Below are 15,601 nucleotides of genomic sequence, written 5' to 3' on the forward strand. Positions count from 1 at the left end.
TGCTGTAGGTGCATCAGGGCTCACCTGTACTGGACCACAAACTGTCTCTAGTACAGATGAAGCTGTGTGGGCCGTGACTTACCATCTATAACGGTGGGAAAATTTATATATTTTGTTGAACTGTTTTTTTAACGCCATATTTAGGAGGTTAACTTTGACATGAATACCAGTTTACTTGGGGAGAAATGTACTCCTCAGTTGAACATGCCATAGCCTTGGGGGTTAACTTTTCACCGGTGTACATGGTAGTGCATGTAATGTATTTACCTCATCGAAGTGTACAGAATTTTTGTTAAGCTTGTGTTATCCTGTCCCCTTACAGTATCTGCTTGTGTGTGTGTGTAGAAGTAATGGTTATTTCAGCTTTTGTCATAGTCAAAAGAATTCAGTGAATTTTTATCAAGTAATAATATGAAAGGGATAAAAAATACCGTTTACCAAAGAAAGTCAAGTATATTTATTGATTCAGTACATCATCATTTTCGTTACTTCTCAGGTGAGTTACAATAACAGTGTTTCTTCCCTGCAGCTGTTCCGCTCAATGTGCACAACCTTCATCAAGGTGGACAGACAGCACCAGAATGAGAAGGAGGAGGAGAAGAAGGGGGAGGAGACGGCTGCTGCGTGATGAGTGGTGGGGGTGTCAGTGAAGTGTGCACAGGACAAGCAGCGTTGCCTCAGGCGGGGGTGTACACCTCAGTTAAGCTCCTGTTAATGTTTTCTTGGTCCTCCAGACGGGGAGACTTACTAAGTAGTGAAGCGATACACTCCCCACCACGGGGACACAACACACAGTTACACTACCACTGTCACTTAACTTAGTGTTTGAAAGAGTCTTAAAATATAACTAAAGTTATTTCAACAGATGCTTGTATTCTTGCTTTGTTATAACTTATAGAAGAAACTTTTGATTGTTAAGGAAGAAGCATAGTATTTTTACAAAGTTCAGCATAACCATAGAGGATCCTCATCAAAGAAAGTTGCGTTTGGGAAAAAAGTGAAGTATTGGCGCAGCGTAACTTGTTTTGTGAACACATTGGTGAGTCTTGGTGGAGGACACACTGAAGGTCTTAGCTTGGCACAATGAGTTAATTGATCCCTTTCTTTCACTTGTTCCCAGTAGGGTTGCCACAGCAGATCACCTGTTTCAATCTCTTCCTGTCCTCTGCATATTCATTCATCCAGATTAGTTAAGGGAAGGTCATCAGCTTAAATGAGAAGTCTTTGACCCCCAACTTAAGTGTAATGATATGGAGTTATGAAAAGTGTGAGTCTTGACTTAAATTTTAATGATATGGAATAACAAGAAGTCTGTAAGCCTCAACTTAGTGTAATGATATGGAGTTAACTTCTCAAATCCATTGTCCTTCTGACCAAAGATGAAATTCTTTTTGGGTTTTGGATGGTTCCAGCCTTGACACAGTACAATAAATATCATGAATCTTGTCATGTATGGGTTACAGAAATATTTTACATGTTAAATCAGTGTAGACAATAATTGTGGTCATGTATTGGATAAATGTACTATCCTAGCTTTTAACGTTTGACTTCCAGTTTTATTAAGGAGATAGTAAGTGAACTGAGTTTTATTTGAGCTGCCCGTGCATCTCGTAATGACATTCTGAAGCACTACGTCATCTCTGTTGGGGTTAGAGAGAGTGACTAGGCACCAGCGTCAGGTGCCAAGACATACAACTCCAATAGAGAAGGAAGTTTATATACAACAGTACTTGTTCCATGTTTTAGAAGTACCAGTATTTGTTTATGCAGGATTGCCCCAAGAGACTGCCAGTCACATGTTTTTATCAGTGCAGGATCAGTCATGGTCCACAAACCTTGACTACTTCATCAAACTCCTTCCTTTTGTTGTGTTGTGGTTGCATTGTTGCTTGTAAACTTGACTTGGTACTCCCTCTGTGTATGGCAAGTCACACATTGGGCAGGGAGAGAGTGGAGGGAGTGGGCAAGGAGAGTGACTTGCTGCATGGAAGGGGCTAAAGAGTCAAAATATAATAGCAAGATGGATTAATCATGTTGTCCCTCACCTACGTACATGTGATCTAGTGCAAAGTAGCAATAGAAGTTTTAATATTTTACACTTATTCATGCCTTCATTCTCACTTTTTAGCCCACATTTGTTTATGAGGTAATTATAAATATATGAAAATGCAAAGAAAGTGTTTGCTCGTCGATGTGCCGCCGGTAGACCGGCGGTCTGCTGCTGGTAGGCCGGCGGTCTACCGCCGACTGACCTGCTGCAGTCGCCGGTCGTAGAAATCGAAAATCGTATATGGTCGCTGGTCTACCGCAGGCAGACTGGCAGTGAGCAGCCGGTCCCGGGATTATTGCCTATTTTGTCAGCGGTCAGGCCCTGATCGGCTTATCAGGAGTCATCGGGGACGATCAGGACCGGGACCGGGAATGTGTGAGAGGCCCTTTACTGTCAGTTTTCTGTTCTAATGTGTCAGCTGAGGCATCTGGAGGAGAGGGGTGTAAGGGACTTTTTTTTTTTTTTTTTTTTTTTTTTTCTCCCACTGGGAGGAACAAGAAAAAGTTGCAAGGGAAAAGTGACCTTGTATTTTTTCACCAAGGGCCACTTTTCCCATGCAACTTGTATCTTATTCTTCCAGTGGTGTAGCCTGCCATTCCTAGTGCAGACTAGAAGAAATGGATTTTGTTCTTTATGCTGCCTCCCTGGATGCCTAAACTGTTCTCTTTGCTCCTTGGGAGAGACTGTCTATCTTAAGACACGCCACAGATTTTATTTAGTGTTTCTTAACTTTTGTAGCTCCTCATGTCATGCCTTCACTTTCCACTCCATCTCCATCACGACCCTCCTATCCCATCACTCTTGTTAATTATGTCTTGTGTGGTTTCCATGAGGATGCTGACCCCTCCTGGGCAGGAGGGTGTTGAGTGCCCTTGGTTCTAGTGCTCTGAATGGAGGCATGCATTACTAAAGGGCACAGCCCCCCCCCCCTTATACATACGAGAAATGCCAGCATAGTTTCATTAACATTCAACGGTAAATAATTTCACAGTTGACCATATTTTGACTTCTCACACACTATTTCTAGAATGGCACAAGTGACAGCCTGCTTGGGGAAAAAATTTGTAGTGTTGAGAACTGGGTTGATGGTTGTGACCTCTGTGCCCTTGGTGTGCCTCAGTTCAGTAACTCACTTATTTGGTTGCCAGATTTGCATTGTTTTCCAATATGATTGGCAAACAATATGGTCGACTTTGCCAACGTTGTAACATTTTCTGAGATTTACTTCTTTATTTGAGTTGGGAGGATCCTGTTTATTTCCTTTTCTTCCTGTGCAATATGAGAAATATGCTCTTTCCCTCATTTCTGCCTCATAGGGACTTCTGTAACTTTAGTCTCCAAGTTTAAGTTATCATCATTTCATGCATCCACCATCCTCATACAGTTCTCAGCCATCCTTTTCATCTCTACCTACCACATTTAACACTCCAGTAATTCACTTCCTCAGTTTTGGTAGTATGGCAAACTTGTACTAGTTTTCAGTACTTTCACCTATTTTCTTCACTTAACAGCCTTATTTTGGATAAGTAATTAGTTGGATCTGAATCTTGCAGTGCATAAACCTTGTAAAAATGGTACAGTGAAAGTCAGTAATTCTAAACAGCAGGGGGGTCATCCAGATTTAGGATCATTTTATCTTTTTCTGCATATTAGAATAACCTGCCTTCATAAATTTGGGCTATTGGAATTTTTAGACTGGTGGAATTAGAGGACTTTTACTGTATAATAGTTTTGTAAAAAGATAGTTAAAGCTGTTGGTTCTGATTGTCATTTATATTTTAATATTAATATTATTGTGGCAGCCTCCACACAGCTGGACCAGCCTGGCACAGGCTGTGTGGTGGCCGCCTCCGTGGCACGGCTGGTGGGACAACAATGGTGTGACTGGCTTCTCTCTGGGTATAAATTTGTTTTATGTCAATCCTTATAGAAATTAGTTACTGTATTATTATTATTGCATATGGAAACTTATTTTTTTATACATTTAAAACAAATTTAAGTATACTACTTTTGTTAAAACAGATCTGTACTTTCTTTTACCTTGATTGAAGAGTGACACCAATGACTCCTGTTTTACAATGTAGCCGTTAATGACCCGGAAAAATGGCTCTAAATTGTAAATTTAAACATTCAATACTGTTGCTTCATGGCCATACTGTGAAACCAAAGCTTCCTTTAATAATGTCAAGGTCACATTTTTTATAAACTGACAGCTCATCAGTCAGGGAACTGCAATAAGAGATGAGCCAGAACAGTTCAAGGTGGCCAATAAGAAATTTGGGGAGGATAAGGATGACCACACAATGGGAATTAATTAAATTAACTTATTTAATCAGCAGATGCCTCAGAAACCACCATAGTTTTGGATGGTCTGGCACCTTATGAGCTGACACATGTTAAGGTTGAACACTTCGAGATGACCCTCACAAGAGAATAGGAGGGGGAGAGGCAGACACTGGACTCTTGAATACAGTCTGGAGCATGAAGAGGAGGGATTTTTTGAGGTGAAAGACTGAAGATAGAAGGAGCGTGACTAAGCTTAAAAAGATACATTTTATGTAATATGAACTTTAGCCCCCAGTTACCCATGGAATGGCCTGCAAGCAACGGTGACAGGTGCCAACAACATACGATTTTTGCTTAAAGAAAGACAATAGAAATAAAATACAGGTCAGAATGAGCACAGCTCAAGTCCTGGAAACGTATTAGTGTGAGGGATGAGTGACCCCCCAGTAAAATATGTCACACTGCATATACACATACAATTAATTCCATTGTACTAAACAATTACAATGTCAAAGTGGACACTAGGACATTACAGTATAATATGAAGTGGCACTTTTATTGCCCACACCAAGAGTTGTGCAAGTAGCCTCGCATCCTCCAACAGAATAGGTGCTAAAATGTCTGGTACACCTCTCCTCAGTGCCTAAGGAGACATGACCTGCAGATTATAGGATGAACATGTGTGGCTGTGATTTACCTTGCATTATCTCCTGTTTGTAGCATGCAGGATTTGAGCTGTGCTCATTCTCACCTGAATATTGTTTCTGTACAATCTCATTAAGTAAATATCATATGTTGTTAGCACCTGCCACCTTCGCTTGCAGGCCATTCCACACCTAACTGGGGCTATATTTCATATATAAAATACATCCTTCTTTAGCTTATAGTCATGCTCCATCTCTCCTGTCTTTCACCTCAAAGAATTCACCAGCACCATATCATTATTAACAGTGATATTATTTGTAAACTAAAATGTTGTAGACTGTTCATAATCCCTACTAAACTACAATGATGCCAATGTTTTCTGCACCATCAGGGTGGAGCTTCTGTGTCTGGAAATAGGTCATAGTGTGAGGAGGGATTCCCCAGCAACATGGGACACACTGCATAGTCACATACAATTCCTAAACAAACAGTAGGCTAGGCTGCCTTTTAGCACCCCATGTATGTATGTGTACATACTTTGTACATTTGATTTATATTTATGAAGGTTTGAACATTGTCATCAACTGTGGCCTCATCTCTGCTGAGGTTGAGGTCTTTCACTCATCATCCACGGCATCTCATAACTACTTCACTTCCTCGCAGGTAGTCTTGTTTCAAAAGCTATTTGTTTTCATGAAAACATTATTCATGACAGCTTCAGGGTTTAAAAGGTTACTCCTGTCATTCACAATGAGGTACAATTAGTGATATAATTCTTCAGGGGACAAAAATGGTTTGTATTCAAATGAAAGTTTTGTAGTTTCAAGTTGAGCCGACACAACAAAGACTAATGACTTTTCTTTGTTGATTCTGTACTTTTATTTTTACTGCATTTAAACAGTTGGTCCTTAGTGCTAAACACAGAGGGTGTCGGGTAGTGATGGAAAAGTACCAGGGAAGGGATGTCGGCCCTTTCATTATGGCATGCAAGGAGACATTCTGGGTCACTGTCTAATGTGTTATAATTACAGTGGATGGCAATACAAAAGATATCTATTTTATGCATGAAGACTCAAGCCATTATGCAGAAAATACTATGGAGGAGCTAGGCCAGGCATCCAGTCGTCTGTGATCTGCACCCATGCCTGTCTGTCTCTGTGCTTCTCTTCCCTTAAATGTTGCACAGTCTCAAAAGTTCAGTAAGTTGACCTTAAAAACATTTGATGCACACTAGAGATGGATGCTGAGGCAGGCCCATGTACGGACACAGATGACGGGTCACAGAGCACTGGATGCCTGGCCAGCGTACCTAACTTGTGAGTGCAATCACTGTTCTGGCTGGCTGTAACAAAGCTGATACTGAAGGGATCACATGAAGCTGAACTTGTGCATGAGCTGGAGGACCAAGAAACATGTTACATGTTATGGAGAATAGATTTTTCATGGTAGTCAAATTTGTCATTAATGCATATTATTTCCTTTGACCAAAGTGAAGAGTGCCCCACCTAAGAATAAAAATGTTTTATATTATGTATGTTTCTGTTTACATAAAAATGAAAATGAATAAACAAATAAATGAATGAATAAATAAATAAATACAAGTTAATGGGTTGTCTGTAAATTCAATACTAAACTTGCAGCCTTCCGATACAAGGTGACAACAACGAGTGTGTGGTGTCAAGTCAGCTGGAAATGGTAAGAGTGACAAAAATTAGTGGTATATGGAATCCAAATACACTGACACAAGGCAACAAACAGCACAAGGTGCTGTCACCTGAAAATGGAGAGAACAAGGAAGTGGGAGCAATGATGGTGTAGAAATGGGCTAAAAAGAAGTGGTTGGTTTTGAGGTGTTGACAAAAATTAAAGGAACGTGGAATCCAAGAAAACTGACACAGCAACAAAGACGTACAGTGCTGTCAGCTGAATCGGAGAGGAGGAGGAAGTGTGGGCAATGATGGATCAGTAATGGACTAAAGAGAAGCAGACTGACACAAGGCAACAAAAAACAATGCTGTCTGCTGATAATGGAGAGGATGAGGAAGTGGGAGCAATGATGGTGTTGAAATGGGCTAAAAAGAAGCAATTGGTTTGAGGGCCAGAGCACTGAGGGGGGAACCTGTACAATAAATGAAAGCTGCAGTACTGTACTAAACCCTGCAACAGAGATTTGATAAGAAAAATTAACTGCAAGGTACTGGAGGATATCAAAGAAAGGTAAGTGAGTCTTATTGATGGAGTCTTTGTATCCTTTCCCATCTCTTCTTCCCTTTCTTCTTTATTAACTTGGCCTTAAGCTTTCTCTCAATGCCTTCCTCTGGTGGTATCATTGCAATGCTTCATAAAATTGTTCTATGAGAGTCTTATTGATGGAGTTTTTGTATCCTTTCCCATCTCTTCCCTTTCTTCTTCTTTATTTACTTATCCTTAAGCTTCCTCTCTCTGCCTTCCTTGGGGGTTGTCATTGCAATGCTTCATCAAATTCTCCTCTGACTGTCCTCTGGTGAAGTTTTTGTATTCTTTCTCACATCTTTTTCTTTCTCTACTGTTATCTTACCCTTGAGCCTCTCTCTCCGCCTTCCTCTGGTAGTAGCGCTGCACTGCTTCCTCGAACTTCTCCCCGACTGTCCTCTTGGTGAAAAGCTTCTGTATCCTTTCCTCTCTTTTCTCTTTCTCCTCCTCTGTATTTTCTTTCTTTGCCTTCACTTCCCCTTCCTTTCCCTTCTTCACTTTCACTTCCTCTTCTTCCTTTTCCTTCTTCACGTCCTCACCTTTACTTGTCTTCCTGTCGCTGGCTTTGTCTTTTGTGTCTTTCCTGTCGCTTGTGCCTCCTCTAGTCTCCTCACTCTCGTCTCTGTTCGGGGTGAGTCTCTCCTTCTTGATGGGTCTGCCTGGGCTGTCTGGTCTAGCAACTGAGGATGCCCCGTGAGCCCGCCTGTCCGCTCTGCTTCCTCCTGCCCGCCCTGACGCAGGACTCCTCGACCTGGAGTGTCTTCGCCGCCTGTCAGGGGACCCGGATCTCTGCCTCCCTCTGTACCTTCTATCTTGGTCCGCTCTCTCCCTTCCGTGGTATCTCTCCCTTGACCTCTCTCGTCTGTCTCTTCTATCGGATGTCTGAGGTTTACTTGCTCTCCTCTCCCTCTCACTCTCTCTGTCCTTCTCTAGGGCGTCGTATCGCTTCCGTCTGTCCCGGTAAGACTCCACTTTCTCCGCCGCCTCAGAATCGGAGGTGCTGGGGGAGCCGCCGCGCTGAGAAGGCTGGGCTCTTCTCTGCTCCTGGCGCTCTGGGGACTCACTCAGGTCTCGCTGTGTGCGGTAATGCTTCTGTCGCTTCATGTCGACTTTCTTACTCTCCTGTTTGTCTGTGGTGTTCTCCTCCTCTTCCTCCTCACTCTTGGGTTCCTCCTTGATAACCGGTTCACCCATTCTCTGCTTGAATAGATGGCTGTAGAACACACCAAAGTTCTTGTGCTTCATGACATCAACTTGTTCTGTGGACGAAATACAAAAATGATTAGCAATTAGTTTTCTTGATATTGTTAAGTGTTTTGAGTCATGTCATAAATGGACTGAGGTGAGCCATGGAGAGTTGGGTCCTGGACAAAGTGAGATCATTTCAAGCAATTCTGAAGCATGTACTGCCAGCTACAAAATATCTATCTATCTATCTGTATCTCTGGCTCCTTGTTCCCCCACGAGAACTTTCCTCCTGGGGGTGGACGCAGCAGAAGTGTTTCCATCTCTCCCTGTTCTGGTACTCCCTCACAGCACACTCAATCCTGCTAAATTCCAACTCTCTCACCCTATTGATCCACTTCACAGGTGGTCTTCCCCTGACACCCCTTTCCTCAATCCTTCCCTCAGACACTCTTCACAAATTCATTCTCCCCCATTCTCATCACGTGTCCAAACCATCTCGGCGCACCACACTTCACCCACTCCACCACTCCACAATAAAAAAATTAAGGAAATGAAGAAAAAGTAAAGAAGAAACGGAGGAGGAAGACGCGCAAGAGAGGAAGAAGGAAAAATTGATAAAGAAGAATAATAATAGAATACAGAGGGAAGGAAATTACTAAGAAAATGAAGAAAAAAAAAAAAAAGTAAAGAAGCAAGGGAGGGGGAAAATGCGCAAGAGAGGAGTGCCTGGCTAAGCCTCTACCAATTTCCTCACCTTCCTTAATCTCCTGTATATTGGCCTCCTCCTCCGCTTTCTTCAGCTCCTCCATCTTCTTGAGGTAGGAGGCGGTGACAAACGATTCCTTGTCCGCAAACGCCTCCCCCTCGGCCTCGCGCTCCCTCTGCACCTTCCTCTCGTTGCGCCGTTCCCCTTCGAGCTTTCGTTTCTCTGCGTGTTTCAGGAGATTGTGGATGTACTTGGGCTGAAAATAAACAGGAGGTTACGTTAGAATTTACATGGTTTCACGAGGGGGGTGTTGAAATGCCTCTATCCTATACTGACCTCTATTCTGACCTCTCATATCTATCTTTTTTTTTTTTTTTTTTTTTTTGTAGCAATAGTGTACATCAGGCTTCTCTCTCTCTCTCTCTCTCTCTCTCTCTCTCTCTCTCTCTCTCTCTCTCTCTCTCTCTCTCTCTCTCTCTCTCTCTCTCTCTCTCTCTCTCTCTCTCTTCTCTTCTCTTCTCTTCTCTTCTCTTCTCTTCTCTTCTCTTCTCTTCTCTTCTCTTCTCTTCTCTTCTCTTCTCTTCTCTTCTCTTCTCTTCTCTTCTCTCTCTCTCTCTCTCTCTCTCTCTCTCTCTCTCTCTCTCTCTCTCTCTCCACACACATAAAAAATAATAATAAAAAAAAACCATACAGCTCCTTCTGAATATGTAGCTAGTGACCTTAGGACTGACCCTCCTCTATGCTGTAAACAACAACACCAGCTCCTCACCTTCTTGGCGGCTGGGTCCTTAGCTTCCTGGCGGCCCGTCTTGGCGGCCTGCATGCTGTCATACACCTCGTCATACTGGAACACTGACGCATCCTCCTCCAGAGCCTCGCGCAGCAGCCGCTTCTGTAGACTCTGCTGACCTGAGTTCCCGGCGGATTTCTGAAGGTAAGGAAGGCAGGGATCAGTTCAGTTTACAGAAGAGCCTCATTTACATAACTCCTATAAAGAAATAAATAGAAATGTGAAATTGGATGGCAAGGTGTTATGATACTCCCCTCGTGAAGGAGTTTAAATTGTAATGGAATATGAGAGGCCAGAAGAGAGGTCAGTTTTGGATCTTCAAACACGTGATAGCCAGCAACTTAAGGTATCAACAAAGAATGACCTCACTTTGTTGTATAGAAAGTGTCATTAGTAAGGATGCATAGATGAATTTTCTGAGTCAAGACCTATAGTAACTGTTTGAGGTTTTGTTAGGTTAAGTTTAGGGTATCTTCAAACACATGATAGCCAGCAACTTAAGGTATAAAGCAACAAGAATGACCTCACTTTGTTGTATAGAAAGTGTCATTAGTAAGGATGCATAGATGAATTTTCTGAGTCAAGACCTATAGCAACTGTTTGAGGTTTTGTTAGGTTAAGTTTAGGGTATCTTCAAACACATGATGGCCAGACCTATACAGTTTTGTATCTTTTGGGGCACAAGCAACACTAGGAAAGCCTCCAGCATGGGTCTACACACCTTGAGGGATGCCTCCACCCAGTTAAGGGGGGACTCTTCATCCTGGTCCAGCTCGTCATCTGAGTCCAGCAGAGGGTTGAGTTTCCGCGTGCCTAGCTCTCCCCCAACCTTGTTCTTGTTCTTGCTGGGCAGGATCAAGCCATACCTGTGGGTGAGGAACGTGGGTGAGGACTGCTGCTCGGGGCATGCCACAAAACAGTACACAAGAATGAGGAGAGACTAAGAGAGGTCAGGTAGTCCTAAGAAACCTCTCCAATAACACACATCCTTCCTCCCCCCTCAACCCCTGAAGGAAATGAATGGGAGAGCTCAAAAGAGGGTAAATAAAAGGTATAAGGGTAAATAAAAAATAAAGAAAAGAAACTGGAAGGAAGTATAATATGAGAAAATGTTTTAGACATTTCCAACAATACAATACACTCCTACATGATAACAATAAGCAAGACTGGTGGTAGTGGTGGTGTCAGTTGGGGAATTTCCAAGAGTAAAGTGTGTATAAATGGCTTTTCCTACTGACTATTGGGATAAAGGAGCGGGAAGGGAAAGGAGGAAGGAAGGGATGGAAGAATGAAGAGGGAGAGAAATAGGGGAGAAGAAAGAGAGAAGCAAGGAGAGAAGGCAGTAGGTGAGGTCAGTCAGTCCCAAGAAATCTCTCCCACCAATACTGACTCTCTGTTTTGGCCACTCATTCTTAACTCTTTTTGCTGGAACAGAGCTTAGCGGGTTTTTTGTTCTCTGTTTTTGTTGCTCTTGATCTACTTTAATTGCTGTAAAAAAAATCTTGTGGCATCTACTGAAAACTAGTTATCAATCACTTGTCCTTCCCATTCACAAAGCCATCTAATATCCACTTGAAATTCTCAACTCTAGAACTAAATGAAGATATGAATAGAAAGAAAGAAGGAAAGGAGGAAAGATATAGGTATAAGAAGGTAAGAAGGAAGCAAGGAAGATAGGATAGTTATTAGGAGAAAGAAGGAAAGATTAATTAAGAAAGGAAGATAGGAATACAGTAATACCTCGGTTTACAAGTGCCTTAGTTTACAAGTGTTTTGGTTTACGAGCAAAAAATTCACAAAAATTGCATGAACCTAATGGTAGTGGAAGAAAGAAGAAGAATCTGTAGACTTGATCACCCCTATCCCCACCCATATGTCAGCTTGTGTGTGTGTCTGTCTGTGTCTGCTGGCATATCGTTTTTAAAAGTGGCTGTCGGGGCTGTTACTTAGGGCGTCAGGAGGCGTTAGGTGTCTATGGTTCTAATCGCAAACCAATTTCCAATTGGTGTGGTGTGGTGGGTCTCCACGGGTCTCTGTAATTGGCTGTGTCTGGTGAGGTTATTTGGGTTAGTGGTGGAAGAATTTGTAGGGAGGGACATCTTGCGCAAGGGAGCTTTAGGTCTCTCATGTCCCCCCCCCCTCTTCGTTCCTCTGTTGAGTGATACCGAGATACTGCACTGCACTTTTTCATATATGGAAGGTGGGACAGTTCAGGACTTTGTGTCGCCCCTCCTCTGCACCTTTTCTAGGGTCTGAATGACATCCCCCAACATGACCCACACCCGACATGACCCTCTCCCAGCATGGCCTCAGCCAAAATGACATCTCCCAATATGACCACCCAACACAACCACACCCGACATGACCACCACCCAACATGACTTCCCCCCAACATGACCTTTCTGACACTCACTCCTTGGGTTCCTGTGCGGCCATGGCAAGGGGAGGGTGGTCAGGTCACTGCTCACCCCAGGTCAACCAGCACCGTGCCGCCCTGGGTGACTCTTGTTGAAATGTTGACCTCTGACCTCACCGCCAAGTGTCACCCTCGGCCATGGACAAGGAAGACGTATTATGAGACCTGCCAGGCACTAGACGTAATGGCAGTGTCAAAAAACGTTTTCAGGCAAGCAAGACGCGACTGTCAGCTGATCTTGGTCCTGGTCTTGACAGATTATCGTACTCAGAACATCGTATTTTCCTGTTTTTGGCCTCTAACTAATGCAAATAACCATCAGCAATGAACGATTTTAATTGTGACTATAAACTGAGCTTGATCTGGGGGTGGGTATAACAGTTTTTGCATCAGTTGTATAACATCGTATTTTCTTGTTTATTTTTACCCCTAACTAATGCAAAGAACATCAATAATTAACGATTTTGGTGAGATTTTAACGATAACTATAAATTAAGCTTGTTATGGGGGTGGGAGCGACAATATTTTCATTAATTACCGTACTCAGAACATCATATTTTCCTGTTTTTGACCCATAACTAATACAAAATAACGTCGGTAACGAAGGATTTTAACGATAATAATAAATTAAGCTTGTTATCGGAGTGGGCGTGACAGTTTTTGGTCTGAAATCGGTGCCCTCCTAAGGTGCACATATATTTCACAAGGCTTTCGTAGGCATTGTGGGCATTTCCAGTAGTTTGACCCTTCTTCTGCACCACGAACCTTAGGAAACACTCATGAGAACCCGATTAATCTCCTTTTTGACCTTTGGAAATAGTTCATGTGAGAGGCGGCCGGAAGCGTCTATGGGCGAGATTTTAGCGCCCAAGTTCACATTATTTGACAAGGCATTCGAAGACATTGTGGGCATTTCCAGGGGCAGATTTATGACCTTTCTAGTAGTGTGACCTTTCTTCTGTACCATAAACCTTAGGAAACACTCATGAGAACCCGGTCAATCTCCTTATTCTTGACCTTTGGATATAGTTGATGTGACAGGTGGAAGCGTATATATGTCTTCCCTTGGCAGGTATTCATATATGTGTTTAGCTTCTTAATTAATTCTGCATCACAGTGAATAACAAGTGACATTACTGAACGGCAGACTGACTGACAGGTTGGGCAGGTGATGGAATTAAGACTGTCTAAAATGAGGGAATTTAAATTAAAGTTGGCTGACGATTAGAAATGGATCTTATTACCAGTGCAAATTGCCACTATGAGGAACAGCTGGGATAATTAAAAGAGATCGAGGATTAAAGTTACAAGGGCGACCTATAGATAAATATGAAGAACTGTGAGATAAAGACAGAATACACAAAGAGATAAGAGAGACAGAATTAGAAATATTAAGGCAAGAATTATGAGATTGAGAGAAATTATGAACTGTGAGGTAAAGTCGACAGAATACACAGATCGAGATAAGAGAGACAGCTATAAATAGAAATAAGGCAAGAATTAAGAGATAGAGAGAAATGATAAACTGAGGTAAAGACAGAATACACAGAGAGATAAGAGAGACCTAGAAATAAGGCAAGAATTATGAGATAGAGAGAAATGATGATCTGTGAGGTAAAGACAGAATACACAGAGATCAGAGAGACAGAACTAGAAATAATAAGGCAAAAAATTCTGAGATAGAGTGAAATGAGGAAGAAATATGAGGTAAGGACAATTTAATTAAGCTAGAGAAGTAGAACTTTATATCATGAGGCAGAGAGAAATGAGGAACAGTTGTGAGGTGAATGGAAATATAAAAAAAAAGATTAACAAAGAAATATGAGGAGAAATGAGGAATTAAGAATTGTGAGGTAAATTAAGTCAGATTACGAAAACTAAAGAAACCAGAGGAACTTTTATATATAACCTATACTATGAGTTAAGAGGAATGAGGAATAGCTAAGATGAAGATAGAGGATTAAAAAGTTACGAGGTATAGATCTATATAGAAACTGTGAGGTATAAAGACAATATACAGAGAGCTATAGAGAAACAGAACTTATTATAGCATGAGGTACCGTAGAGAGAAATGAGGAACAGTTGTGAGCTAGGTGAATAAGAAAAAAAAATTAACAAAGAAATAAGGAGGAGAAATGAGGAACAATTGTGAGGTAAAAGCAGATAGTATACAAGCTATGTAGAGAAACAGAACTTTATATTATGAGGTAGAGATAAATGAGGATAGCAATATAAGTAAAGAAGAAAATTCAAATGAGATTGTGAGGAATATTATAACATTTTAAGATAATATGAGATAGAGAGAAATGAGGAAGAATTGTGAGGTAAAGACAGGATACAAAATTATAAAGAAGTTATAGACGAACATGACTATAATTATGAGGCCTGTAAAAATATATATTGATCGATGTTCTCTCTCTCTCTCTCTCTCTCTCTCTCTCTCTCTCTCTCTCTCTCTCTCTCTGTGCTATATATAATGTATACAATCAGGAACAAACAGGTATAGGCGGTGGCTGAGAGGTAGCGTGCTGGGTCCACATTCACCGCGTGATGGACGACGCGGGTTCGATTCCCCACGCTACCACCTTAAGGATTTTTCAGTCACCGCCGAGTGGCTTAAAACTACCCACATGCTGTCTTCCACCCATCAACCCGGACCAGAGGAAGCGAATTCCGGGGGGGCAGCATGAGTCAAGAGAAGATGGCGCCACTATAAATACTTGCCTGCGCCATGATCGACGGGCTGGGGCCGACTACCATCCCAGGCCCCTCAATAAAGCCTACCGGCGCTATAGGCGTACACATAAAAAAAAACCCACCGATCAAAACTCTGCAAATTAATGTTAATTCTTATGATAGCTATCTTTATCTGACCCACATATGCATATATGTGGGTCAGATTAAAAATTATTATATGAATATTTGCAGTGTTTTACTATGCTTGGTACATTATATATTATTATATAGCACACAGATCGAGAGAGAGAGAGGGAGAGAGAGATGATTATCTCACGATCTCTGAAAATCTATGTAAACCGATGTAAATCTCTCTCAGTACTCTCTCCACACAAACACAAGTAGACAAGCACCAAAGTATATTCATCCATTATTAAAGGTTATCAAGAACTTTTGCCGGGGTTTTATGCTTGTTACGTTATAGCACAACGAATACTCTATAATCCGACGTCATGGAGAGAACTTATGAGCAATACGGAGACGAGAAAAGCGAAGAAAACTTAAAGCGGTCGCGAAAATACCGATTCGCATAAGGCAAGTGTCAGCGCGGCG

At 41.9% G+C, this 15,601-nt stretch overlaps 2 protein-coding genes across 2 annotated transcripts in view; one reads left to right on the top strand and one right to left on the bottom strand.

Annotated features, from left to right (window-relative positions):
• The window catches only part of LOC126987887 (glutamine and serine-rich protein 1-like), a 42,397-nt gene extending 35,886 nt beyond the window's left edge, over positions 1 to 6,511 (top strand). The window contains exon 15 of the mRNA XM_050845368.1: positions 530 to 6,511. Within this exon, the coding sequence (XP_050701325.1) occupies positions 530 to 628 (99 nt within the window). The 3' untranslated portion in view covers positions 629 to 6,511. The remainder of the gene's footprint in view (positions 1 to 529) is intronic.
• Positions 3,445 to 12,582, bottom strand: LOC126987888 (nuclear speckle splicing regulatory protein 1-like). Its single transcript, XM_050845369.1, has 5 exons — positions 12,311 to 12,582; positions 10,619 to 10,763; positions 9,877 to 10,035; positions 9,156 to 9,363; positions 3,445 to 8,472 (listed from the first exon to the last, which is right to left on the bottom strand). The coding sequence occupies exons 1-5, from the start codon at positions 12,331 to 12,333 to the stop codon at positions 7,535 to 7,537; spliced, it is 1,473 nt and encodes a 490-aa protein (XP_050701326.1). The 5' UTR covers positions 12,334 to 12,582; the 3' UTR covers positions 3,445 to 7,534.
• Between the last annotated feature and the right edge of the window lie 3,019 nt (positions 12,583 to 15,601).

This window comes from Eriocheir sinensis, chromosome 67 (assembly GCF_024679095.1).
Source record: "Eriocheir sinensis breed Jianghai 21 chromosome 67, ASM2467909v1, whole genome shotgun sequence".
NCBI lineage: Eukaryota > Metazoa > Arthropoda > Malacostraca > Decapoda > Varunidae > Eriocheir > Eriocheir sinensis.

What these genes read in the sequence shown, in the direction of transcription:
- LOC126987888 (XM_050845369.1), bottom strand. Translation starts at nt 12,333, where the DNA reads ATGGCCGCACAGGAACCCAAGGA. An exon ending in GGGTGGAGGCATCCCTCAAG is followed by an intron (nt 10,036 to 10,618) that starts GTGTGTAGACCC and finishes CCTTACCTTCAG; the next exon opens with AAATCCGCCGGGAACTCAGG. An exon ending in AGGACCCAGCCGCCAAGAAG is followed by an intron (nt 9,364 to 9,876) that starts GTGAGGAGCTGG and finishes GTTTATTTTCAG; the next exon opens with CCCAAGTACATCCACAATCT.